This window comes from Branchiostoma lanceolatum, chromosome 16, assembly GCF_035083965.1.
Source record: "Branchiostoma lanceolatum isolate klBraLanc5 chromosome 16, klBraLanc5.hap2, whole genome shotgun sequence".
Lineage (NCBI taxonomy): Eukaryota > Metazoa > Chordata > Leptocardii > Amphioxiformes > Branchiostomatidae > Branchiostoma > Branchiostoma lanceolatum.
This window is the reverse complement of record NC_089737.1, coordinates 2,601,135-2,628,778: the sequence shown is the minus strand read 5'-3', so window position 1 is coordinate 2,628,778 and position 27,644 is coordinate 2,601,135. Positions and strand designations below refer to the sequence as shown.

Here is a 27,644-nt window from a genome sequence, read left to right as displayed (position 1 = left end):
GTATCACACACATTTTCATATTCTTCATAAGTTAGATCACACAAAATGTAAGAAAAGTCCTCACATTTTTCGAAAAGAAATCTTACCAGGACTTGTCACAGTCTGTGCAGCACTTCTGTGAAAGCTCACCGTTCCCCAAGTCGGCTGTCCCAAACCTTCGCTTCCCTGTACCTCAAAATTAGACTCCTCTACTGTCTTCCAGTCTAGCTGGGCATCGAATCCACCATCCTACACCAAACCAGGGGACACAGTCATGCACTGGGCTGTACTCACGATTGGAAAACAACTCAAACTTCATGGACTTACCTTGGCACTTCTTAGAACTGCTCACTCCTGTTCTTGATTTATCTATGAAAAACTTCAAAAGCGTAAGGTAACCTTGCTCCAAGGAGACTGGGTGAAATTTTCTTTCTTCTTCTGTCAGTTTGCGGACTGTCCTTTCCTATTCGACTACAATTATTAAAAAAGAAAAGGCTTGTTGTAAACTAAACAAAGAAAGAAAAGAGAAAACCATGACCACCCTATCCATGAAAACCATCTTCTTCTGTCAGTTTGCGGACTGTCCTTTCCTATTCAACTATAACTATTATAAAAAGAAAAGGCTCGTTGTAAATTAAAGAAAGAAAGAAAAGAGAAAACCGTGGTCACCATATCCATGGAAACCAGTTGACACCAGTCGTGTAGAGGTCCCTGTGACACCACGGATATGTTATTTGTGACATTACCAAAGCAAAAGGGATTCCCAACTCCAGAAGTAGTTTCAGAGGATATGTACACTACTACTTCTGGATGATGGCAGTACAATTTACCTTCAACCTTGTAGTGTGAGTCCTGATCCGCTTTGCTACATACAGTAATAAACCTGGTGAATCAATTGTACTACACTTGCCTTGTCTATGCTAGGTTGGTATCTACAACAAGGAGGTTTTGTTTAATTTTGTTCAACAGTAATAGTTTGACTATCAACATATCAAAATGGCTTTGGATAGAAAGTAGTTGCCTCACTACTCGTAACATTTATTCACATAAACAAGGCATACTCATTTTAACCTTAAACATGCTACCTTGCCATAGTGTTAAGATTAGGTACACAGGGGCAAACATAGCATGCTAATGGTTAAATCTACAACCCAACTATGACATCACAGCCACAGGTCCTGCTGATTACCTGACTGGCGAGAACCGGATGCAACCGGCTGTGACTGGTGGATACTAGCATGGGTGGGACTGATAACCGCCCAGTCAGGTTCGTAACCAGGGTCGTACTCTGGGCTGAAGTCTGTCTCCGTTTCCGTGGGTTTCCAGTCGACAAACGCCTCCAGACCCTAACAACAAGTGGGTTACTTATGATAGAAAAGTACATGTAATGGGCTAATCCATTCAAATAGGTGAGAGAGGTAGTAAACCCCCTTCTAAGTACATTGTATCTCCCCAATTTTCATTTAAAAAATCCACCCAAAACCAACTTTTACTTTAAAAGGAAACAGCCAAGATGATTTTGATCCAGAAACCTGTGTAAAGAGAAAAACATTTTTTTCATCTGACCACAATGTGTGTTTTTTAAGTGTTACTTGGTCAAATCCTGTGATGTTCTTTGAATCCTTAGAAAATGTTGCTCTTATAAAGTAATGACTCTGAAAATAAAACAAAAGTGCATGCTAAATCATTATTGTGCAAGATTAAGCATTTCCTAAACACAAAATAAACAGGCCTGAGAAAAGGATTATGGGATATGATGGATAACAATAAAGAAAAAGAAAACTCTAGCTTATACACATAGATAGTTTCATCAGCTTGGTAAGTCGCTGAATAACAAAAAGATTCTATGTACATAATAAAGTGTTGTTTTCTACCAACGTTTCGGTGACCGTCTGTCACCTTCCTAAGGGCAATTCTGCAGTGTAAAGTCAACCAGCCCCGAGGAAAGACAGACGGTCACCGAAACGTTGGTTGAATAAAACACTTGGTTGTATACAAAGAGTCTTTTTATTCTCTAGCTTACATGATTCTATCAAAAGATGTTGCAATCTTTCTAGATTTCCATCATTTCTATTCAGTGCCTTTCTTCCATTCAAATTCAACAAAGCAGACACAAGTTGGAATGGCTCCAGAAACTCCTAATAAGTAATGTTCCCAACTTTACTTTGGAGACTAGTAAAAATCAGTAAAACAGCAGTATTTTTCTCTTCTATAAAAGAGCTTGTAAATATCAAGTCAGACGTTCTATCAGAGAGAAACATCCCTCGCCAATCTTCATGATATGTGTGCCTTTTATGACCTTGCCCACACATCCATCACTGACCTTGACAGGAAAATAGGGGGGACAAAATACCCACATGCAATCTGGGATCCGCAGGCAAGATGCTGTGGTATAAATTACTATTATTTGAGCGAATTTCAGGGTGCTTCACTCACTTTGAAGTATTGCAGGCTTTCTTTGAAAGCAAAACATTGCAATACTATGTTATACGTACAAAGGTATACCAGTGATTTTGGCTTCATGGGAAGGTGGTACATATCCATTACTTGCCAACACAAGCTCAAAGTAAGTGACAGTTCGAGAAAAAATATATATCTCACTAAAAGAATTTTGAAATTGCCTACAATCAGTATAATTCAGCTGTCCTACCAGTCATACAATCTTTGTCATTTTACCAAAAAGTCAAAAGCAATCTTTGTACAATTTTGCCTTAAGCCATTGCAAATTGTGCTCTTTGGCCCGAAAATCGTAAATTGAATCAATTTTTCAAATAATGTTATTTTCTTTCTTAATGATTTTTATGAGGCTTTTATATGGGGAAAACATAAGTAGATTGAGGTCAAAGTGTGAGGTCATAAAATGTCATGTACAGAAGATTGGTATCTACCGGTCCCACAAATTAAATATGGTACGCAATGCATACATTAGGCATAAATAAAAGACACATGAAATGTTTAACTAAATGCAAAAAGAGTATAGCAGGTAGATAAATAAGGTATTGCAAGCAAACAATTGCAGACATTGCAAGCAAACAATTGAAACATCGATTTGACCACATTCTATTGAATAATAGGCATTCAAAAGTACCAGTATTCAAAACCAATTATACATATTCGTTCAAACGTTCAAAGGCAACAATGGTCTGGCTTGAACAACAATCATATAACAGATACAAATGTGGTAACAAAAAGCATTCTTACATTGCTAATGGTAGAGCACAATATATACGACGTTGTGTGCTTGAACTGCACTTGAAATTGATGACACCCAAATGGAATATATAAATTTACAATAAGCTTTCACTAGCATGCACTTTGCAATAAAAATGTCATTACCCAATATATTATTTTCTAATATGATTCATTAATGTTCCAATAACATGCATTTTTCAGTATTACCTGCTGAGGTAATATATTCATTACAAACTTTTACAAGACATTTCTTAATGGTTGGAATGAAATATTTCTTTTGGCAAGAAAGAAGTTCTTAGAACTTCGGATTAACAGAATGGAAGACGTCTTTACCTTGTCGATCAACGACACTTTCCCTGCAAGAAGAGTATCATCAGAGTTGGCCACGGCAGTGTGAATAAACACACCTTCTTTCTCAAAAACCACCTGAGGTGGAGACAAAATATAAAACATTGTACAACAATTGCATGAAGAATTTCTGTAGAGAATGCTACCCAACTTGTACAGTAAACATGTATTCCCTATCACTCGAGGTACCAGCCCTTTGGATCGTCCTCTTGGGGTCGGGCTGGTACCCCAGGTGATATGGAATATACATGTACACTGTGGGACCGAGGGTGATATGGAGGTGTCCTCAAAAAAAGAAATTAAGAACATCAATTCCAACATCCAAATCTGGTACTAGTATTCAAATTTTTGATACTGGTGCACTCAGCACACGTGAAGCATGCTTTAATCTTTCGATCAATTTGATAGAAGCCTGTATGATACAAGTAGGAGTCTGTAACATATGGACTCACTGGTTCAGAACACCCGTATCGAACAATATCACGGCCAGAGTATGATATCAAAACTCAATATCATGATCTGTTTGGTTGTGTACAAAAAATTAAGTTATTCAATAACATGATCTTTGATACATTTAAGTGTGGTAAGTAGTTAAGTACGTTAGCATATGTTTGAATGTTGAGGGCTATAACATGTGAGATAAGCAATTTGGTTGCCTATAAAAGGGCTAACTTTATTGCATATGAATGCTACTACCCATAGATAATATCAGGTCTTCTATAAGTTATATCAACCTGAGTGTCCTTAATATTTCATGCCGTGGGAAATTTTAACTATGTCTGGGCAAATATATCCCCTCACGAGAGATCACCATGCCAAATACAATGATACAGATGATATAGTTCCAAGGCTTGATATGTGAACAGATGTACAGAATTATATATGCCTTAGTCACAGTAAAGCCTGCATAAAATGTCACAATAATAATCATATCTGTATATACAGCCTCCGTCGGTCAATATTGACCATGGTAGAACCGTAACGATCATATACTAGTAGTACATAAACTACATGTATACAAAGTGTAAACCAAAAACTGAAAGGCTCTGAAAGCATAGTCAGTGAGACATCACAAAGTCTGCAGTCATGAAAACCACAGAATGTGACATGCACACATTATTTGATGACATGCACACATTTTTTGATGACATGCACACATTATTTGATGATGTGCGTGTCCACAGCTTTAACGGGTGGACGATTTATGGACACACCAATAAATCTAAATGACTGCACAGCAAAGGTCACTCCACGGGTAATGTTACACTCTGACTGTCGTGTCATCATGTGATCATGACATGTGTGATTCATCACTTTGTAACTCATGTTACAATATGGATTCTGTTACATAGTGATATTCCAAAACTATCTAACAAGTTATCATTCTGGCATTAAAGAATTATACCTGCATCTTATCTTATCTTGATATTTCATGTACTTTGTACTGTATCGTTTCTAGTTCTACATAACTTTGCATATACATATTGTAACATACAGAGGAAAACAAATGTAAACATGCAGCATATACACGAAGTTAGGGATTTGTTGCCAACAATTAAAAGGAGTTTCATTATGGAGGGGATAAATTATGATGACAGAGTGTTGGAGAATATTGATTGATTGATATTTTCAATCTGCAGATCGCCTATGTCACAGTTCTCAGCAAATTTTATGCATGAAAAATATTTCAGCCCCATATTTGTATGGCCTAATTGCACTTGCGCAATAATTCACGTACGTATACCTCCAAATCGAGAAAAACTTGCAGGATCTACGAAATGAATGCTTTAACCATAAGTGGGGCCAAAGCAGGCCTCAAGTTCATACCAACGACAGATTTCTGCGATTGGATTACTCGCAAAGTGGGAGTTGTCAAAAAACACATGACAAAACATATAGCCAAATGTTTACATTTTTCGAACGCCATTTTTCGAGTCCAGGACATTAACTGATTATCCAAACTACACTTTCTGGAATCTACCACTTCCCATCTACACGTACATATATGATCTATTTGAACTTGTCGATATGATCGGAGAAAATGAAGAAAATAAAAGCAGAACTCTAAAACTCACCCTTTCATTTGTCGCCGCCATTTTGAACGTTTAGTGAGTTACGTCATCAACATGTGAGGCAACATCATCGGACTAGTCTACAATTTTCCAAAGGAGGGATTCGTTATAACAGTTTTAGTTATGTATCACAAACTTCTTGAGATTTTAAAAGTATAAATACATCAATTTTTTTTATTAATCTAAATTGATGTAAAATATAATATATAAAGCTTTATGACCTATATTTGTATTAGATTTTTACTCCCCCTAGCCATAATGAGATCATCTATGCACTGCTGTTATGAGCACTAAGATTCGATTCATCACCTTTTCCTTTAAAACGTGATTATGTAATAAAAATAGAGTATACTTTGCCAACATTACTTGAATGTAAATATGTATTATATATTTGAAATATTTTTTTACCTATGTTGTCTTTTAGATGCAAATCAACCCATATATGATTTTTGGAATTATACTCGTATCGGGGTGAAAATCAGAAACTATGCTTACGGCCAGCAAATCAATATCAAAACACTGAGGCCTGTCCGGAAGCGGGAACGTGTCTGTTATAAAACACACAAGGTATGTTTTCTCGATTTTCTGCAATTTCTATTCATCATTTTTACAGTTCAGTGTATTGTTATGATACAGGAGAGTTGAATGAAGTTATCTGTGTCAATTAATCCTGTTTCAGAGCGCTATGTGTTGTGTTTACCTAACGGACGTGTACTGTTATGTTTGCCTGTTTGTCTTTGGCTGACAAAAATGTGTACATTTCGTCAACAAATGATGTATAAATTGTCCACTTTTGGAGTGGCATGAGCCAATTAAACTTCAGTTGTAAATGGAAGACAAACAGTTAGCGGAAGTAGTAGAACATAAAGACTCCATTCTACTCTACTCTACTCTTTACTATACTCTACTCATGAAAATAAACATCTGGTTTTGATTAGGGTTAACTAGCATCAAGTTTAAATTTGAGGTTGGGTTGCATATCCTAAATTTCTGGGGCCCATCTTGGTTGCTAAATGCGAACTCATACCAAAAACATATTTCAGCTGCAGACAGGAAATTGCTGTATTGCACTGTAGTCCACAATCCTCTGTATACTGTAAATGCATTTAACAGTTAAGTTTGTGTGGTTTTTGTTTTGCGCTAATGCGAAAATGGGGTGTTCGCGGTGGTTTTAAGTTTGCGGCAGCGCTATAGTCTCATACTGCTACAGTATTGGACGAAAATATTCGTGATGGTTTTAAGTTCATGGTGAAACGTTCCCGCAAACATTTCTGCATTTACAGTATTTTCCCTGCTCTTAATTCCAAACAGATGTTTAGTTTTGGTATTTTCTCTCCCTTGATCTACTTATTTATATTTAATGACAAAAAACATTTGCCACCAAAAAGACCTACAGAAATGAGTCGTATCTCAGTATATGTACATCCGTTTGCACTGCCCAATCAATAGTTAGAGTACATGTATTTGGCCTTGTTCGATTATGTCTATTGTTGTACTAGAGTAACTAGACATTGGACCTTGATAACTTACAATGCATCTAGTAAATAATTGAAATTATGTATAGCGTTGTGTTTCTCGTTAATGCCAATTGCTAGTGCCATTGGTAATGTTTTGGCAACCACTACTATGACATTACTTCTTGGACCATGTTCAAATTGGCAGAAGCAGTCACCTGAAAAGAATGTAACGAGAAAATATAATTAGCTTCGCAAATATTCATCTGCTATCTACTGGCAAAGAATTCACGTGGGAGTGAATAGAGGTAAAATTACAGCTAATTTCACATTCTAATTAGATGGTGTATGCTTGTGAAATGAAGAGTAATGCTAGTCGTTTCAAAGTGAGATAGACAACAAAATCTAATGGTATGTGAATTGATTATATGTTGTGTGTGTAATAGTAGGCTTCATGTGCCATCTGTCTAAAAGACTACCGGTATATGGCTTAACCTGCACAAAACAGGATGGTACAGTTCATTTACAGATCAAGTGCAAATTCAAGTTCAAAACATTTTAAGGCTTCAAGTGTCTAGGGTAAAATTTTGGAAGTGGTCTCAGTAGTAGTATGAATAATAGAAATTGGCTCAAAAGTTATAATGATTTTATAATGATAGTATAATAATTTGCCAAGGAGTCTAGCCTAATATAGCTATATCATAGGGGTTCAGGATGCCTTTTTAGCCAATTTCTACTATATTTTTATCTTGCAATTTAAGGTTGAGACTATGAATTTGTCTGCACGCAATTTTGTATATCAAAGAGGTAATTGCAAACAAAGTCCATTTGCTGCATGTGTTTTATACGCAAAAATCCAGGTCAAAATTTAGAAAATAGTTCAAAATGTCAAAAAATAGATTAAAGGTTGAGAAAGCAGTTCAATGTTCATTTTTTCTGTGTATGCATGCAAGTACATTGTGTGTCAAAAAGGTGCACAAAGCCCATTTGCTGCATACCTTTTTTATGTCCTTTATGCTATTACTAGAGCGTGAGACAAGCAGGTGTCTAATAATAACCGCCGTGCCCTAAGGGCCTGATCAGTAAGTCACCTGGACAGTCGACCCACAAAAGATCTTCAGCCAATTACGTAAGGACACTTTGTAAGGCTTAAGCACGAAAGGACAATGCTGTCTTGATCGCAACAACAAGACTTACACGATAATTATAGAGCGTGTTTCCTGACCAGTCGCAATAATTATGGTCTAGAGCAGGACACGAAAATTAGGTGGTGGGGTGGTCACCTCTGTATCTGCCATCACTGGTAATTGGATCACATGTCGTTATAGGAAATGGCCCTGAATAAAACAAAAGGTCCGACGGTAATGGTTTGAGATACAGTATTTGTTAACAATTTAGATGGTAATTTTATGTACGGCAACATTTTATCAGGTTCACGTAAAGTTTTTGGGAAAAATCGAACAATAAGGTTAAAATTCCTGACATGAGACGGTGAGATGTATCTCTAGTTGTGCATGAAATTGATTAATGTAAATCTGGAAACTTTTGAGGTGTTTTTATTTTTGCGGTGACCTCTCCACCACAACTTCATGACATCAAAAATATGTGTTTTGATGTATTACTACTGTATATAGAATTGTTTCAACCACAAACTTAGATTTAGCTAAATAACAGCCAAAACCTCCTACTGCAAAATAAAAGTGCGGCGAAAGTAAAAGCATTTTACAGTATTAGTTGAGTATATGATATTTAATTTGCAACTATTGAGCTGAAGTATCTCAAATCTCAATCTATTTACATGTTGTAAAATACTGTTGAATTATCAGATAATGTGATGCATTCAATAAAACAGTGGGGTTTTTTTTTCATTTTTGTAAAAGGTACATTAATCAAATGCCAGCACAGATAATAAAATGATATTCGGTAATTTGATAGTAGGAAAATGCACACAAAAATCTCAAGGGGACCATGTCATTCATGCAAATGCTGAAGCAGTTCCCAGGGTAAGGGATGCATGCTGCTGCATATTGCGGCATATTTAACCTCTCGGACAAACAGTTACTGCTATGGCAACTAAAATATAGCCTCCATGGAGACCTACGGGTTGGCAAAGACCGTATCCAACTGGCAGAATGAGTTTTTATAGCCAACCCAAGTCTCATAGCCAACCCAAGGGTTGCAAAACATACTTCCTCTGCCAGTTTGATACGGTCTTCGCAACCTATAGATCTGCTTGGAGATTATCCAAAATCACCATGTTTCTTTGGGAGCTCAATAACTACCCACGTACCAAAATTCATACAAATCCACCCAAAGGATCTTGAGTCATATAGGTGCGAACACGCAAACACAACCAAATACAGTACCCCCATCAGGTTGAACCTCCTTCCCTGAGGTAAGACTAAAAGGTGCAGATAAATTAGTCTGGTAGTTGCCTACTAATATTCATTCCTGGACAAAGACTGGTGCTGTTCAGTTCAAATTTGGGTAAGTGGCGTTTTTCCTTTTTGTTGGAAATTACAGATCGATCCTGCTATGGAACAGAACTTTTGTATTTTACCTTACAGTATTTGTGATAATGAAGGCAATAGAATATAAAAGCCATAAACCTTTATGTGCAGTAGCTGTATGTATCCATTTTTATTGCACAATAGTAGCCAACATCGCTTTATCTAGGACACAGCAATCGTATCGTAAAACCTTAATGTCAATTGTAGGATTGCAGCAAATCCCTTTATTGTACTCAATTTTGATTAACCACAAATTGGGATCTAAATACCACCTCCATATGCAGGTTAATACAGGTGTACAGGTACTGTATGTCTATCTTTGTATAAGTGTAACCAACAATAGTTAGACAACAAACTCAAAAGATTTTGCAAACTCTTGATTTTCACCGTACCGCAAAATCTACAACTTTAGTACAACCCTTGAACTTGAATCTACAGTATTTCATAGAAAATATCACCCCTCATGTTGAATAGACTGGTCTTGTATTTGATTGACAGGTACTAAGCACCATGAATATCTGGTAAGCCACCTGACCCTCCCCCCTCCCTTCTGTCACCATGGCAACCTGCTCCAGCTGTCATCACCATAAAAGGGTTTTGGCAGAATTGATGGTATCAGAGGGCCCAGATCAAATGACACATGGTATATCTGACAAGCATAAATGCAGTCTGGAATACTAGCTTTTCCCAGTTGTATAAAAAGATGCTGAGACAGTTTATCATGATATGGCCTTGCTTTTATTCCCTATCTCCACTCAGTGCAGACTGTTCTACTAAGCCTTAGCAAAGCTTCTGAAAGCTGGTGGACAATTTTGACCCTCGATTTCTCAAATACAATACAGTGATAAAAGATATGGATACTCTGATGAGTGATAGAGAATAATTTGGACAATGCTCTGTATACTGTAAAGAGCAACTACAAATGTATTGTCCATCCTGAGTAGGCATTTTCCACTCAAATCAAGCCCATCTATTGGTGCAGACATGAAGCTATCCAGGATGGCATCTAGGCATAGCCTGGCATCCTTCCCTATTTAGCTTCCTGGTCCCTATCCAAGTACTAAGTCCTAATTTCAAGGGGTACACGACAGGCTAGCCTGATTGAATCGTGCTTACAGTGGCCCGCCCAACGTCCGCCAGCCGTTACAGCCTCGGACAGTTGAGTTTGCGTTACACAGACTAGTACTCTACTAGTACTCTACAGGACTGCAGTACTGGATAGGGCAGAAGAGAAAATAGGAATGGATACCAGGCTTTAATCTAAGCTTAAAACTTACAGAGCAGAAAGACAACTGTTTATTTCCTAAAGGACTGAAGGTATTTCTGTAGGATTATGTAATCTCCAAGCAGATCTATCGGTATGGTAGCAAGGCAGTATCAAAAGGGCCAATGAGTTGCTTGCCTTGCCACCGATAGATCTGCTTGGAGACTAAGGATTATAATACTGCTGGCATTTGGATTGGATTGGATAAAAAATTACTATTCCAGCAGTGGTGACAGCATAACCTGGCGACTGGATGCTGAAATAGTAGCGTAAGTAAAGAACGGCACAGAGCCAAAGAGTTAGCATCACTCAATTAAGCTAATGGACATTTTCGGCAGACATTTCTCCGTGAAAATCAGTCATTGCCATTTGGATGGTGGGATCAACAGACCATGATTCCAGTGCTGCAATATATCGTATTAGAGATCCTGAACCCTGATTAAAGTGCCAAGGCTTTTAGTAGTTTTACTGGGGGATGACCGGTAGGAAAGATGTTGGTTAGCTAAAAGATTACATGTACTTCTCTTCAGGGCTCAAAGATCTTTTCTGCAGGTAACGTTACAGATAGATATAAAATGTACAAGTCCCGTTTTACCTGCTGTTTGTAATGCAGCATATACAGGTAGTATTTCAATGTATTTCTAACCCTGCAGTTTTTAACCAACTGGCCTAGTATCTGTATAAAGGCAAGGGAGGTGAAAACAGAAGGGCATGATTATATATCAGTGTGTATGATAATGTATAGTGCATGTCATGTCACACATGCAGTGTGATATGATAATAATGACTACATGTAGGTATGGTATCAATATCTATTGTATTTGACTATAAATATATATTTTTCTGGAACCTGCATTCATATGGTCACACTTTACAAATTACTTAGCATGTCATATATTGACTGTCTTAGTCAGGCATTCATACTAAGCTTTTCACACTTGTAGACTACAAATTTGGTGTTCTGGAAGACTAGCTTTGCAAAGTCTTGCCTGAAGGACATTTTTTTTCAGTTCATGCACTCTTTTCATTTTTCTTATTTACCTTTATTTTCTTATTGCCCCTCTTGGTGAGAAAAACGCATAATAAGATAACGGTACCTTTTTATAAAACTGCATAATTGAAAAAGCAGTCTGCAAGTGCAACACAGGCTTAACTTTGGAGACAGCCATAGTGAAGAGCTAAGATTAAATTGTATACTGTTGCTATATCTTCTAGATGTCACAAGGTAGGAAATCTAATCTTTGAGTCAAGCTGCTTGTCTTTAATGTGAAGGCAAAAATTCAAGATAATGAAATTTGTTCAGTTTTACTTTATCTAGTTAACCAGGATTGTACAAAAGAAAGCAATTTTTATAGTATCCAATGATGGAGAAAATGACCAAAATTGGGCATCCCCCTTTCAGACCTTCATCAACAAGCCCCAGACTAGACCTCTGGCTCATTTGCATTCTGGTCACACTACACAAATTTGCTGCTCACTTTCCTCTGCTTCCGTCATTACGCCAGGAATGCAACAGTTACAGCCCTGCGAAATGTGAGTCCTCTTTTCTTGTTTTCGCTTCAGACCGCAAAATCATGCGAAAACCAGGTCCAAATCATTACCTAGGAAAACGACAAATTGTACGAACGTGCCTGCGTATTGTGTGACAAATATGGTGTTGTTTTTGTATGAATGTATGTATATATATACCTGCTGTAGAATATGATTTTATTTCTAATTTTGACTTGACATTTGTCCTTTGCTGCCTTCAGTTTAATTGACATTCATCTTCAACTGCTGAGATTCCTGATTACTAATTATGTGAACAAATCTCATGAGAAATGATGGGGATGGGTCGTGACTGAAATGTCATTGTCACCAATTTTGTGTTCAATGACATGATGGATAATTTGATCATGAATATCACTTACATGTACATGTATTTCTGTGGTCCTTATAGCTACATGTACAAATGTATGTCATGTGCTAAAAGCCGAATACAATTTAAGATAGTACACTAGTTAATTTTTGGTCAAGCTTACAGAATTTCATTTTAGTAAAGACGCTTAGGACTGATTTTTTTTTGTGGCATGCTGCTTAAGGTTTTTGAATCAGAATCAGAAAAAAACATTGCAGTGTTGAGATAGCTTAGTTAAACAGGCGAAAGGGTGCAGAGAAGTTTTTCCATGCTCAGAGTCAGAGCCTGCCCCTGTGTTTTGTCTGTCTCAGACAAACTAGACTGTTGCCTTAAACTCAAGGTGGGGTTGAGTTTTAACCATCAGCTTCTGTTGTGTACGGGTACAAGACTTGCATGACTAACAGTACTGTCATTTAAAAGAAATGTGTTTCACTTAGTAAGGATTACAGTTTCATCAATCATTCAATCAATACATCAATCTGTCAATCAAACAGTGAAACATCGTCTTTTGTCTTAGCCACTCTTTCCAGAGCACCAGAGGGAGGTCAAGCTTAAGGTTAAAAGCCTAGTTTTAAAAGCAACCAACAACAGGTCTTTTCCAGATTCACTGCACCAAAACCCTTCATACATTCCTGTTCCTGCTTTTGTCACGTTATACTTAACTGGATACAGAGAGCAAAGTCAAGGGTGACCGTATGTTAATGTACCTCACTTGGGTGACACAACAGTTCTTCTGGAAAGGCGGGTACCATTTGTGGGCAGGAGTCACTGCCAAGGTCAAGTGTCTGGTTACTGGTGCGGGTCCAGGGATTTGTGTTTTCACTGGAGGGTTATGGGTCTGGAAACAATGATAAGGAAAACTTTTGTACTGGTGAAGTCTGTGTTCTTTGACCTGGTTTATGCCAGCGCATCGTATTCGCCCAGACACGGGATCGATCCCCATTCGCGAATCCTGGTATGAACATTCAGCTCTGATGGGTTAATCCAAATCCCCCGAATCCACCTCCCGAATCACGAATCCCTGGTATTCACTAATCCTGGTATGAACGATGTCTTTTATCTTTTAAGAGTCATTGCACAAGAAAACCAGGCAAAACCAGGCAGAGGTGGGAAGATGGGGGTCGGCCAAATCGGCTCATACTTTGTATGTGTGATGCATAATTATCATAAATGCTAGCACAAATCAGAAATGTTGATTTGGGCTCTACATGGGGGATATGAAGATACTTAAAAAGTAAATTAAGGTCGTTTTACACATTTTATAGTTACTGTTGCTCTCTAAGAATTAGTTAGTTCCTCACTAAATAATCAAATGCATATTCATTCATTAAATGGCACATACTGAACAAAGGCTATGTATGGGGGTTATCAGAACTCCACATTATCATTGGTACACACCCGTGCACATGGGTGCAGAGCTACATATACTTTATATGGACTATGGACAATAAAGAAATTAGACTAACGTTACAAATGTCGAGAACAATTTTAGATTTTAGCTAAATATATATTATTTTGATGGTCAATCAGGATCAGTACACTTCACAGATTATCAAACTTTCAAAGTGTTCTCAAAAACGTAGCCCATTACTGTAGCATTGTAGCATGTAATGTAATTTTCATTCCCAGGGTTACACATACCATATTAAAATTTTGATGCTACATGTATCTACAAAATGCATGTTATTCTTAAAATCATGCCATAGGACCATTGAAACAGACATACACGTTTAACAGATAAATATCATTATGCAAAAATTGAAGTCCAAGATCATGCACATCAACTTGTTCTTCCCTCAGTCTGACTCTCAAGAAGGTGATTAAGGAGGATGTTGGTTTAAAGGATGATGATCTTTATTCTGTCGTGCTTCATAGGGACTTGTAAAGAAACTTGTGTCACCTCACAGAGGATGAAATGAATGGGATGATACAAAAATATCAACTATTGCCATCATCTATCATTTGTGAGAAACGAACATCTGCAAAGCCTGAATGCCTTGAAGCTGACAGGAGTGACGCATCGCAATTTCCACGTACTTGCCACTTGCCAGTAACACGACCAGTATACGGGAAAGCCTCCTGCACCTGCCCAGTGTAGACCATTGTACGCACCTGCCCATGCTGGGCTGTTTCTATGGACTTTTCTATGTTATGAAGCATTGACTTTTAGCAATGCACTATCATCTCTATTACGGCAATAAGAATTTCAGTGATGCCCTTTACTTTTTTCAATCTTTGAGATTCCACATTCCCATAACATTATGACAACCTTGCGATTCAACACGGCGGGTAGTAGTCGGTCAATCCAATAACGCCCCTAGTCTCTACCAAACTAACCGCGTCGGAAATAGAGAGAACATTTGCCGGGGGAATTTGGCCATGGAGGATAACCCTCTCTCCATAGCCGACTCCCTTCATACAATTGACTCTATTTGGCCAATTTCTACTATTTTCCCAGCGACCCGCGGAGACTGGTAGAGGCTATAACGCCCCCCTCAGTGCTGTACGACAGCGTCCTGTCAAGTAATAACTGACAGCCCAGCTGCTAAGCTGAGGACTGGGGGTACGCATAGAAGAAAAAAACCTCTAACCGCCTACATCAAATGTATGTTTTGGTGTTTTTTTTAAAAACTAAATGTTGTTAATACTGTATTGGTTAAACAATATTCAAAACTATTGCAGTTGTACCATAGTACTTAACCACTTAGCTCCCAAGTACCTGGCTGTCCCGCTAGCCAATAGTCAGGTGCCCTGTATTGCATGAATTGTGTGGATTGCATCATTTTAGATTTTTTAAATGTGTAAAAGAGATTGAAATTACTAGCTACAGTCATTGGCTGAGTTCTTCGAGAATGCTTGATACCAAATATTGAATGTTCTTTGAAATGGAACAATTGCAACTGCAATGTACAATCTGCTGATTTCATTATGATTCATGTACTGACCCAAATTGATAAGTATATATGTATATCTTTAGTTTAAAACTGTTCCCTGATATTTGTTATAGTGACTGTCTTGTTTCTTGATTTTCCATGTAGCTGCAAGTGTACAAGTGATATCACATATGTGGGGTCCTGATAACCCCCATACATAGCCTTTTTCACTATTGACCACTTCATAATTGCACATACTTTTTAGTAAGTAATTTACCGATTAACGTCTTAAATAGCAACGACCTTAATTTACTTTTTGAGTATCCTTATATCCCTCATGTAGAGCCCAAATCAACATTTCTGATTTGTGCTAGCATTTTATGACAATTATGCATGGTTTTCACCCAGCGGCAGAACAAATTACCATAACTTACCCCGTAGTGAGACGTCACAACCTGATTTATTATGGCCCCAAACCCGAAAAATCCCCATAAAGAGCCCCCATTCACGGCTCGCGTTATTAGTATCCCAATTAAACGACGCTTGTTTTTGAATCAATAGATGTTCCTCTCTCCAGCAATAGTAAAACCATTCCTCAAAGCCACTGCCCAGGGCAGATAATGCCCCTTAAAAATGACTAAAATTCAAAGAGATGAAAATTCTGCTTTCATTGGTTCTGGTAACCCCCTAGTACACCCTCTTACTTTCAATGCTTCACCTTCAACTTTTGGTAGGTAGAACTAGGGAACCCATGCTATATGGAAATATAAAATGTATAATCGTATCTTAATCACAATTGTCAGGGTAGCCATTGCAATTTCAGTAATTTTCAGCCATAAATTGTTGGATTTTTGAGGGTCTCGGAGGGGGGTCCCAGAACGCCATAACGAAAAATAGCTGGAGGGTTTTAATTATATGGCTGTTCATAGTTCCACATACCTATCACACATACAAAGTATGAGCCGATTTGGCCGACCCCCATCTTCCCACCTCTGCCTGGTTTTCTCATGCAATGACTCTTAATAGTTATACGATTGCAAGCAACAATTGTTTTCTTCCACTGTGCAGAGTGGGCGTTTGTGGGCATTCGCTAAAAAGCCGGTCCCATCTTTAGTGCACAGAGTGCAACAAAACAGGAATTCATAGTCACGTACTAGTATTGCTAACTAAAGAGGAAGATAGACCTTAATTCCTGCGTAACAGCATTAGTACAGACTTAGATGCATCACATGCATGTCTATCACACAGAAATCTGACCATCCAATGAATGCTCTGGGCCAACTTCCAAGTGCAGCCAACTTGTAATTGAGTGAATTCGAAGGACTCACGTGAAACCCTTCCAAAGAAATATCACTCACTTTGAACTTTGGATTTTTGCCAAGGATTTCCTTATATCATAATTAGACTCTTCTTGAGTTCACCAGGTAGGTATCAATAAGGGCTGTTTGTTCACACGAATTTCACTTGGCAGCATGAAGCTTTCAAATTTAGGTTAAATTTACGATATATTAATTATGATATATGTTTTTTTTTACTCATGGCTTGTAAACTGACAGTGAAACTCATTCACATAATTTTTATTCAATTTAACTTAAGAAAAGTTAATAGCTCACCTTGGTCATACCTTTTATTGTACGTTGACTTGTCACTCAATCATGCCTCCCTCCTTCCATGATGTTGATTAACTTTGCTCTTATCGTCATTGATATTCTGACAAGTGTATTACCCCCCTCCCCCATCTCTCATGGAAGGTCCCTTGAATCTCTTATCTCTTGAAAGTATTTATCTTCATCCCTCTCCACGGTAATTGCCAGCCCATTTTACAGATATAATCATAACTACTATCTATCACTGTGAGGGAAGTAATATTTATGACCATATGTTGGCATAGTCATTTTTATCCATTGAAAGCCAAGACAAATATATCAAAACCTGCGCACATTTTCATTCATACTTATTATTCTTCTCTAATATCCCTTGTGGAAGAAATTGCCTGTAAGGTGAAAATGTTCAGGATATCGACAGCGTTTATGATTATTCATGCGTCAAATGGGGAGATTTCATGCTGACATAGTCCCTTGCCCTTGTCGCACTATTGACTTTCATCATGCATTAAGTGCTCCCCACATAATGGTGAACTTGGCCTTCGTCCAAAGTGGCGTCTCTCTGGGTGTTACAGAAGTGCCACTTGTGGAATATGGATTGGAAGGGGTACATCAACTCTCTCTCTCTCTCTCTCTGATGACTTGACAGTATTTAGGTGTATGCAGCTGCAAGCGAAAAAACAACCTTTCTCAATAAGATAAACATGCTTAAGGTGATACCTACCCCTAATCTACATGTTCTATTTACCGTAAAGCTTAATTGTATGGAATTCTGCAGAAACTGTCACGATTTAATCTAGTAAATTTTCGATAACGCAGTGCATAATTAGCCGTGAGAATTTTGCATACACCCATACAGGCCCCCATACGGAGATGGTTAAGTCAGTGACATATTGTTATTACTTCGAAATTAGGCATCATTTCATAAAAGGTAACTTTAACGACATTCCTTGACAAGTAGAATCTAATCAGAAAAATGCTTCCTTGTTAAAGCAATTTGTGTGGTTCGTTTCTTAAGCTGTGGTAGACGACCGTAGGACATGATGTGGGTTTGAAATGTTCTACAACGTTTAAAGCCGTCTTGCCAAGTCTGCCGTCTCATCAAAGTCTGCCCTGCGGTTGTGGCTTCCATCTGACATCCCGCCTTCTTTTGCTTCACAGAATACAAATCCACATGCAGGGACACAAGGACAAGTGTAGCAGGGACTTAATCTAGTCATACAAGAGGACCCCGAGCAAAACCTTGATTACATTCTGGATTGGCGACTCAGACTAATAAGACAGAAGGCCTTGGGGTGAAGGAAGGGACTGTACCAGTTAGACAGTTGCAGCAGCTGACTGTGGAGGTAGGGTGTGTTTTGTCTTGTAGATCGTTGTTTTTGTCTGAGAGATGCATTTTGCAGTCTTTGAACGTCCTTTTTTTTGTAGTGAATGCCCAATTCAACAGCGGTTTGGAGCATTTATTTTTTCAAAACGTCAACAATTTGCCACAAAACGTCTGAAAATCGTGCCCAAGTTGTATGAAAACGACAAATTGCATATGGTATATGGTTCTGAAATTTGCCTCTCAAAGGGCAGGAAATTCCAAAATTTTCACCGCCTCTCCTAGATCTCTGGTGCCAAACAAAGGCATTTGTTTTTATTCAATTTTTCTCCTCTTTATATTGAGCACCGTCTAGTCGGGTGGGAATGCTGTTCTCCATGGAGGCTTGTGAGCTAGAGCTAGAGGTTTTGGCCGACGTCCACCTTTGAACTACTGCATCATTTAAACCAGCTGTATCAGTGAATCTCTGTTGATGTCTGGCTTTTCTCCAAAGTTGATCAGGGTGTTTGTGGATAACAACAGACTTTCTGGGATGTAGACCAATTGAAATAGCCACGCCCACTTCAGCAAAAATAAGGCTATGAAAGAAGACGACAGAAATACAAAAGTTGTAAATGTTCCAGCAACTATCTTATCATTAGAAGGCTAATTTTGGTCCATGTATTTTTCTCTTTTTTTTTGGCAATGATGATGTTGATCAGTGATTTTGGAACTAAAATGTGTTATAAATTATATACCAGTATTTGTACTTTGATATGCAAGTTTTTTAATCCCTTTTGCACATTAATTGATTAATAGATTATGTCAAAACTGCTGTTAATTCATTTTCTTTAGCATTTTATTTTGCAGTACGAGAGCAAAAAAAAGTTTTCATGATGTTTTAAATTTAGTTGAAATAATTTTGTTGTACATATAGATTGGAACTCATATTTGTAGGGTCGTCCATTGACAGTGGAGAGGTCATGCTAGCTGCCTCAGAGATAAAACCACTGCGAACGTTTCAAGATTTTTAAAAAAAGGTAAAGCAGTCATCCTCAATTGAGGTGAAGCATGATGCTTTTTCAAGTAGCTAGTGGTAGTGCAATGCAAGATTTACAGGATCTAATGCATGTTCTATTTCTTCTCTTCAAGAGGGGTTGTACGATGTTGCATGGCGAGGGATGAAGCTAGTCTTTCCTGGATGGGTTGAAGGAAGGATGATGGCCTCCTACCCCAACAGATAGCCGTCGTCATGGGCAACAAGGTCAGCTTCAATGTACGTTTACATCAGTTAATCACTATAACTTATTCTTCTCCATAACACACAGGGTTTGGACTCTGAGGCAAGCAGTGATGGCTGCCTTTATTTTTTATTAGTATTTACACCAGACAGCCTACAACTCATTCATATATACTCATTTCTACCTGCGTGTACTGTGAAGGAGCACTTATTGTATTTGATGGCATTGATTTAAGGGAAAATTAATATTTTGATACCTTGATTTTTAGTCTTATATGACTGATCATTGTTTTTTTGCTTTCTTCTTTTTTTCTGGGCTGGTATATCAAAGCTGATAAACTGATGGTAGATCAAGAAACTTTTTTATCATTCCTCACTATGCTCTGCCCTGACATTGTCATTTTTGACATATCGCTTCTCTCCCCAGGTCAGTAGTAGACACAGCGTCCAGGCGCCGTCCCGTACGCAGAGCCAGGCGAGTCTCCCGCGCCGGCCGGCCAGCTGCGGCAGTTTGTACAGCAGCACCGACAGCCTCCACCGCAAATGGCTCCGCGCCTCCCGCCGACGACGCAAGCACTCCACGCTCACCAACGAGTACAGGTAGTGTGCACTGAGCCTCTGTCAAACATTCCGGACCTTTCTATGACTTTGCTCCCGACCACTCGGTAGCGTGCGTAGTCCAGTGGTTAGCAATCTTGCCTCTAGAACTAGAAGCCGTGACTTTGATCCCGGCTGTGTTGCTCACCCGACATGCGCGCTACCGGAAAGGGTCGCAGTCCTTAGAACGGAACGTTAAGCCATGGTCCAGTGTCCAGTGCATGTCGAAAAGAGCTAGGGGAATTTCCCTGGTACAATGAACCTCTGAATACTGTCTGTCTTCTCTGTCAGGACCAGTGGATGAATAGCTCTTCAGTGAGCTATAACTGGATCGAAATCCTTATTTTCCACTCTCTTACCTAGGTCGGCACTGGGAATTAGGAGTAGCCTGGAATCCATGCTATTCTAGCTCCAGTTCACTCCTCTAATCACATCCCAACAAAATATTACTTTTCCGATTTTTAAAAATTCATGGTCGCCTGGCACAGAAGACTTTAAAAGACAATTAGGCAACTTTACCGACCAACTCCCAAGTACAGATGACACAACCAACAGTTACCAACTCCCAACCATTTGAAACCCAGCTTACATGCTAACATAAGGGTTGCAGTCCTATCAGATTGTTCACTGTGCTCATAGAAAGGAAATTTCCCCAGTACATAGTGTCTGTTTGTCCTTCTTGTCATGTCCAGTGGAAGATCAGCTTTTCCATAGGATAAACTGGATCATCATACATTTCCATTTTGTATTTTACAGGCTAGCCCGGACATCATGGCCAGTGCCCCAGCTCGAGGCCCTGTTCCTTCCCGAGTATGGGATAAAACAAGGCGTGACAGAGCGTGACTTTGACGTCATAGGCATCATTGCCAGAGGAGCATTTGGGGAGGTGTTGAAGGTTGAAAAGCGTGACTCTAAGAAAGTGTACGCCATGAAACTGATGCCGAAGTCGGAGGTCATGCGGTACAACGCTGTCCAACAGGTCAAAGACGAGGCCAGCATCCAGACGCTTCTCGGACACCACCCGTTTGTCGTACAAGTGTACTACTGTTGGCAGACGCGGAAGGACCTCTTCCTGGTGGCGGACTACATTCCTCACGGAGACCTCTTTACAATCTGGACCCTGGAGGCTCCGATGCAGGAGCCCGTGGTTCAGATCTTTGCGGCAGAGATCTCGTTGGGCCTCGACTTTCTCCACAGGTTTGTTTGTTTTTTGTTTGAACCTTTGTTTATTCATGAGAAGCCCAAATCGACCTGCAGGCCGCTTTTCATTGAGGTCTTTTGGACCAGACGTTAAGCTGTGGTCCACTGTTGATTGTGCTTGTCAAAAAGAGCTAAGGGAATTTCCCCTGTGCAATGAAGCTGTAAGTCCTTGACATATACATAGCGTTTATCTTGGATTGATATAAGTTTTAATGTTATTTTTAGTAGAAACCATCATTCTAAGCAATTTGTCACCTGAAAACTGCTATTTTGGGGGCATTCTTTCAAGGTCGCTGCATGAAAAAGACTGATTTTCCCAGGATAATGGCTGACACATGTCATAATTCTATCTCACTTTCACATCCACAGCGCGGGGGTGATCTACCGCGACCTGAAGATGGAGAACATCCTGCTGGACAACAAGCGGCACGTGCGCCTGGGGGACTTCGGGCTGTCCAAGTGGCTGACTCTGGGCAGTTTCACCAGGACCATATGCGGCACCATGCAGTATATGGCTCCGGAGATACTGAAGGGCCAGCCTTATACACACGCCTGTGACTGGTACTCCTTCGGAGTTCTCATCTATACCCTGTTGTCAGGTAATGATTCCAGTGATGTTGTGTATGGGACTGTTTAGGTTAAGAGTAGAGTAGATTAGGACTAAGAAATCAGGACTTTAAACTTTTTCTGTAATTGCACATCCAGTGTATTACCAGGTTTCAATTTCGTACTTACTACTTTTGGAAAAGGATTTCTTTGATGAGCATTTAACGATCCTCCAGACTTATGATTGTGCACAGTAATACATTTTTAACAGTTTTCTGTTAAACTTTTGCCATTTCTTAGTGAAGCTTTTGAAACAATCAAACTTCATATTACATTACAGTAACTGTAGATAAGAAACAATCAGAAAGTTCGCGAAAATCTGTTGATACACATCTTTATACCATATGATATCTTGATTCTGTATTAATTGTACACTTTATCACTTTTCCCCCACAGGTATCCATATTTATCATACGGTTTGTTCCTTTCCCCCCACAGGTAGATATCCCATCGAGGCAGCTGTTGACCACACGGCCATGGCCGAGCGTGTGGCTGGATTCTACTTCAACCCTGTCCGAGAGCTGTCCTCCCCCGCTAACTGCCTGGTCTCCAAACTCATGCAGAAGGACCCCAAACAGAGACTTCAAACCCTGGAGGTTCTGGAGGAGGAACTCTTCTTCCAGGTATTACCGCTCTCATAGGTTGCACTTCTCCGGTGTGTTGCTAGGAGGAGCACATGAACAGGACCATAGAACTGTTGTGTGTAAAAATTTGTTAGCAAACTTTTAAGATTTCTGTCAAATTGTCCTTGCCAAGCACCTGTACATTTGATGATATTTGAGAAGAGTTCCAAAGAGGCAGAACTTAACATACATTGTTGTCAGGTAAGTCATGTTTTGGGCCACATTCTTAAGAAGTAACTGACAATATTAACTTCATTATTCTATGCTGTTGGACAATGTTTATTTTTGTATAATGGGAGGGGCCATAATACAAATGTATAACACGCTTTTTCATGCGCTTGAACTCATGGTGCTCTATCACTAGTTGCCAGAGGGTGGTCAGGTTTTGTTGAATGAATTTTGAATGCATTAATCTAATTAAAATAAAGAAAACATACTTTGATAAGAAATGCATTTATGTCTTTAGTGTGTGGGAAGGCAACTTGTAAAGGTGCTTATAACAGCCTCCAGTTTAATTTGGGAATTTAGTTTAATTTGGAACTACCTCCCACATTTCAGCAATCTTAAACCCAAATGGCTTAATACGGGAGGTAGTCCCAAATAAAACTGGAATTCCCAAATTTAACTGGAGGCTGTTTTATGCACCTGTTTTGCCCTCCCTTTCACACTGTTTGTGGTAAGTGCAAATGAAACAATAAAACAATTCACGAATGTTCTTCCAGGAGTTGTCTTTTGAAGACGTCTTAGCGAGGAGGTACGCCCCGAATCTCATCGACAAGAACGAGGCGGAAGATTCCCCCGCCATGACCAGGATAGCAGCCGAAAAGAAAAGGCACTCAAAAAAGTATCAAATGGACGACCTGATGTTCCATGACTTTGATTGGTCGGATGTGAATGAGCTCATCGATGGGTTAGCATTTTCAAAGTAACAATAAAAGAGATGATCCTGGAACCCCCTCAATGTTAATTGGAACAGTCCATGTGCACAAAAATCAACATTTGTTCATGGAATGTTATTTGCAGAGGATAGAAATATGAACTTAGAGTGGTAAACGATCGTTCTCATCGAAACATTTCCATCAAAATAACATGAAGAAAGGATGTAATGGAAGTGTCCATGTTCAAAGAAGAACAAACATTTGTTCAGGGACAGTTATTTGCAGAATATACATGTATGATAGAAATATGAAGTTAGACTTCATGTAGTTAACAGTCTTCTCGTTGAAACTTTATTTCCAAGGCTTCTTTGTAGCTTTAAAGAAGCTCTCTGTCAAATGAAAAGTCCAGAAATTACAAACGTTGGTAGACTTATAATTTTAGTTTCAGTTTGACTTTTGAGGTGTAGTAGATGTGGAAGAATAGAACAGATCATGAAGGCAGTTAACAATGCCATTGACTATGTTTTTCATGAGATTTTAATAGCATTGAGTTGTCCAAATTTTTGTTGGTAAACTATTCTCACCTCTTGTCAAGCTGACAATGCATTTATCCCTTATTTGCCATTTTGACAGAGCAACTGCTAGAATTTGAAGTACATTTTCATTGTTGTTCTATTTGCTTTGAATCTTAGCCCACTGTTGTTTTTTGTTGCTTGATAAGCATTTGAAATCATGAAATACTAGTGGAAAAAGAGTGCAAGAATCTCAAGAAAATACTTGCAGCTTGTTTCAAGATCGGTCTTTAGTGTCAAAAGACAGTTATACCATTTGGCTCTTTCAGATTCAAAAGATTTTGATTGTGACGTGTGAAATTTAAGAGAGTACAATCCTTCCGAGGTGTTCAATAGTTGTGTGAACTTTATAAGCAATCGTGAGGGTCTGTGAGACTGTAGGGTTAGTCCGACTAGTGTTTTTTTAGATCATGATGAAGAAAAAAGTTTGTCAAAACAGGCAAAGCTTTCAAAAGTCTGAAATTTTTTGAAAAAGTGAAGTGAAAAGTGGAAACAAAAACAGCAAACACACCTCTTGCCTGTCTTCAAAAGTAGGAACTTGTAGCTTTGTTTACGGAAGATAATGAAACATTGTAGGGTTCTGATTCAATTGAATTTCGCAAGTTTAAAAAAAGATACTTGAAGTTGAACATGAGACAAAAACATTGTAAACACATTGTATCCCTATATGTGCTTGTGAAAAAAGTGTCAGTATTGTAAATAATTTTAGCAAGCATTTCATGGCTTTGCTATGTTGGAAATATTTTAGGAAACTGTGTGCTATTGTTGCATTGGCAGAATTTTTGCATTGCCTGTTTATTTAGCATACTGATTAAGTTTATTCTTGTGGATGAGTTTGATAGTTTGAAGTGCCATGTTCATATGGAAGAGACAGGCAGATGTCTGTACATTTATTCCAGCATTTTGCATTATCTGATTAGCCAGATGATTTGTTGTCAAGTTTATTGCAAGCTTCTTTACTACACTTATAGGTTGCACTTCTCGAGTGTTTTGCTAGGGGGAGCACATGAAAAGGACCATACAACTGTTGTGTGACCAAATTTGTTTGCAAACGTTTTAGGAGATTTCTGCCAAATAGTCCTTGCCAAGAACTTGTGTATTTAACGATATTTGAGAAGAGCTGCTTTAATCTTGTATGTCTCTACAGAGATTTATCTGTTGTTATAGAATTGTTTAGTTCCAAAGATGCTGAACTTTATATTATTGTAAGATTTTGAGATATATTTTTGAGTGTTTTTCCCATTTTCTTGTCATTCCTGTTCTCTCATCTCATTCGTCAGTAAATATAGAATTTTTGCTGTTGTTGCTGATTGCTTTCACTTCTCATGACAATGTTTCACAGGCATCTATATGGCATGCATTTTAAAATTATAACCTGATATTACTCATTTTGTATAGCTTCAGGCCTTCTTGTTAGAAATAAGATGTTGCACTTTTTGATAAAGGATGCAGCATATGAAACACTACCTGTAGATGTATCAGAATATCTTTACTTACCATTCCAGCTTAGAATTTCATCTTGCCATTTTTTAGGATTGATTATGTTGCTTTCAGCAAGGAGCTTTCAAACAACAGTTGCCGATAGCAGGATATGAATGTATTATATGTTACGTTGAAAAGTGATACTTCAGCAATACCACAATCATGTTTCTGTGATAAATTGTATTGACTTATAGAGTGAAGATGGAAAGGCTGAGAATCATGTTTTTCTGCTACATTATTTGAATAGAGCTGAGTTTGAAGCTGAAACAAGAGGCTCTTTCTCAATTTTTTGTGTGGATTTCGACATGATGTCCTAACATTATCATCAGTTCAATTTTCCTCTACATTTAAAGATGGGAGAATTTAAGAAAATATGACTTTATAGATGGTAACAATGGGTAACTATCTGATTGGCTGCTCTCACCAGCCAATCCGGCTTACCTATGCAAGCTCCTCCTCCATATGGTCTAGCTACTAATTACACTTATTATGCACATATCAACCTACTAAGCTCATGTACGTTACAACTTCATAGTCGCAGGGTCGGCCTTGTTCTAAACATTTGTTTACTAAATGTATTTAAGTAAAACACCAATAGTATGTAGAAACTACATACTCAGAATTGCAGGACTGAGCAAATGAGGTAACTATATATGTGCACAGTACCTCTGAAAATTCGACATTTCTGGTCCACTGAAAGTGCGACTCTTTTTTCTGGCGACGCCTCAGGGGCGGAGCCATTGGTATAGTGCTGGGGTAAAAAAAGGAGGAATTCTAACTATTCCGCGCACGCATTCCCCAGGGAATTGTTCTTTGACAATACCTAGGGAGGAACTCTAGTATAATGCGTCGGGTGCAGAAAAGGCGTAAGTTTATACACACTATTACAGCATTGTCCTGACGTTTTCACAAGTTTTTGCTACAATATAAAAATTTGGTTAGGCAGGGTACATGTATGTTGTGATGTAGATCAATATGTCACAGCTGTTTGTCAATGTTTTTGACTTCTTACAATAAAATAAAGGATTTCATGTTTGGACACATAGCTGATATAGGTAGTTTTTTATAGATGTATGTGCTCTCTGAAGACTAGTTAACACATAAAGGTAAGACGCAGAGACAAGCTTTCTTGAATAATGGGCATGGTAGGTGTTTTGTGTGAGACTTTTAATTTATTTTTTGTTTCATTGGAGAGTAACGTTACCTTACAACGCTTTTTTACACTCTCTTGATATTGTCTTAATTCGTAGATTTTTCTTTCTTTCACAGGCAACCGCACAACTTCGCTGACATTTCTAAAGCTTTAAAAAGTGTGAGCAGCCTTTATCACTGATGTATTGATGAGTGTGTGTGCATGTCTCTGTATGTGCGTGCGTGCACGTGTTTGTGCAAGGAGGTTATAACGTTATATATATAACCCCCTTGGTTTGTGTGTGTGTTTGTGTATGTGCATGCGTTTGTGTGTGTGCGTGTGTGTTTATGCTTCTGTGTTGACATGTGTTTCCTTTCACTATCCCTGCTTCTGTGTATCTTTGTATCTTTGTGTGTTTGCTTGCTTTTGTGCTTACAATGGTTGTCTGTGTTTTATTTGTTTGTTTGTTTGTGTAGGCAGGTGTAAATGATGATTGTGATTATTCAGCCTTTTGTTGTGTAGAGTTACTAACTATGATTAATTTTTCCCACACACGATCATGTTTTTGTTCTAAAGATTTTCAGGAAGTCGAGATATAGTTTACAAGTTTACGTGCATTTCACGACATGTATTTCGTTTTTGTTATACCGTGTGTTGGTCAAGTTGATTAAGTTGAAAACATTTCAATTCTCTATATTAAGACATTGAGATAGCATTGGAGGAGACAACACTAATATTGGCTTTAGGCACTAGATTCTTTTAATAAAGTTTGGCTTCACTTGAACGGTAATGGCTCGTGTGTACTTAATTTGAACAGG

The 27,644-nt window shown here is 38.5% G+C and overlaps 2 protein-coding genes across 8 annotated transcripts in view; one reads left to right on the top strand and one right to left on the bottom strand.

Annotated features, from left to right (window-relative positions):
- Positions 1 to 5,661, bottom strand: part of LOC136421584 (TBC1 domain family member 15-like) — a 56,661-nt gene extending 51,000 nt beyond the window's left edge. For 2 of the 3 annotated variants that reach the window (XM_066409013.1, XM_066409015.1), the window contains exons 1-3: positions 5,595 to 5,661; positions 3,505 to 3,597; positions 1,169 to 1,325 (exon numbers count right to left, since the gene is read on the bottom strand). In XM_066409013.1, coding sequence (XP_066265110.1) covers positions 1,169 to 1,325; positions 3,505 to 3,597; positions 5,595 to 5,615 — 271 coding nt within the window. In that variant the 5' untranslated portion in view covers positions 5,616 to 5,661. Of the gene's footprint in view, positions 1 to 86; positions 229 to 1,168; positions 1,326 to 3,504; positions 3,598 to 5,594 lie in introns of all 3 variants that reach the window. The other variant, XM_066409014.1, reaches the window with a different exon arrangement.
- Positions 5,662 to 6,024: 363 nt separating this feature from the next.
- Positions 6,025 to 25,964, top strand: LOC136421558 (ribosomal protein S6 kinase-related protein-like). 5 transcript variants are annotated; one of them, XM_066408925.1, is made up of 9 exons: positions 6,083 to 6,158; positions 12,325 to 12,352; positions 18,355 to 18,539; positions 19,649 to 19,772; positions 20,164 to 20,336; positions 21,090 to 21,530; positions 21,903 to 22,132; positions 22,578 to 22,762; positions 23,485 to 25,964. In XM_066408925.1, the coding sequence occupies exons 4-9, from the start codon at positions 19,749 to 19,751 to the stop codon at positions 23,689 to 23,691; spliced, it is 1,260 nt and encodes a 419-aa protein (XP_066265022.1). In that variant the 5' UTR covers positions 6,083 to 6,158; positions 12,325 to 12,352; positions 18,355 to 18,539; positions 19,649 to 19,748; the 3' UTR covers positions 23,692 to 25,964. The 5 variants fall into 5 exon arrangements, with proteins under 5 accessions (XP_066265025.1, XP_066265021.1, XP_066265022.1 ...); XM_066408928.1 differs by lacking the exon at positions 12,325 to 12,352 and having other exon boundaries at positions 6,025 to 6,158; positions 19,649 to 19,760; XM_066408924.1 differs by lacking the exon at positions 12,325 to 12,352 and having other exon boundaries at positions 6,025 to 6,158.
- The last annotated feature ends 1,680 nt before the right edge of the window (positions 25,965 to 27,644 follow it).

Coding starts and splice junctions, on each gene's coding strand:
- LOC136421558 (XM_066408924.1), top strand. CDS start 19,749: ATGGGCAACAAGGTCAGCTTCAAT. Junction 19,773..20,163: donor GCAACAAGGTCAGCTTCAAT/GTACGTTTACAT, acceptor TTCTCTCCCCAG/GTCAGTAGTAGACACAGCGT. Junction 22,133..22,577: donor CATCTATACCCTGTTGTCAG/GTAATGATTCCA, acceptor TTCCCCCCACAG/GTAGATATCCCATCGAGGCA.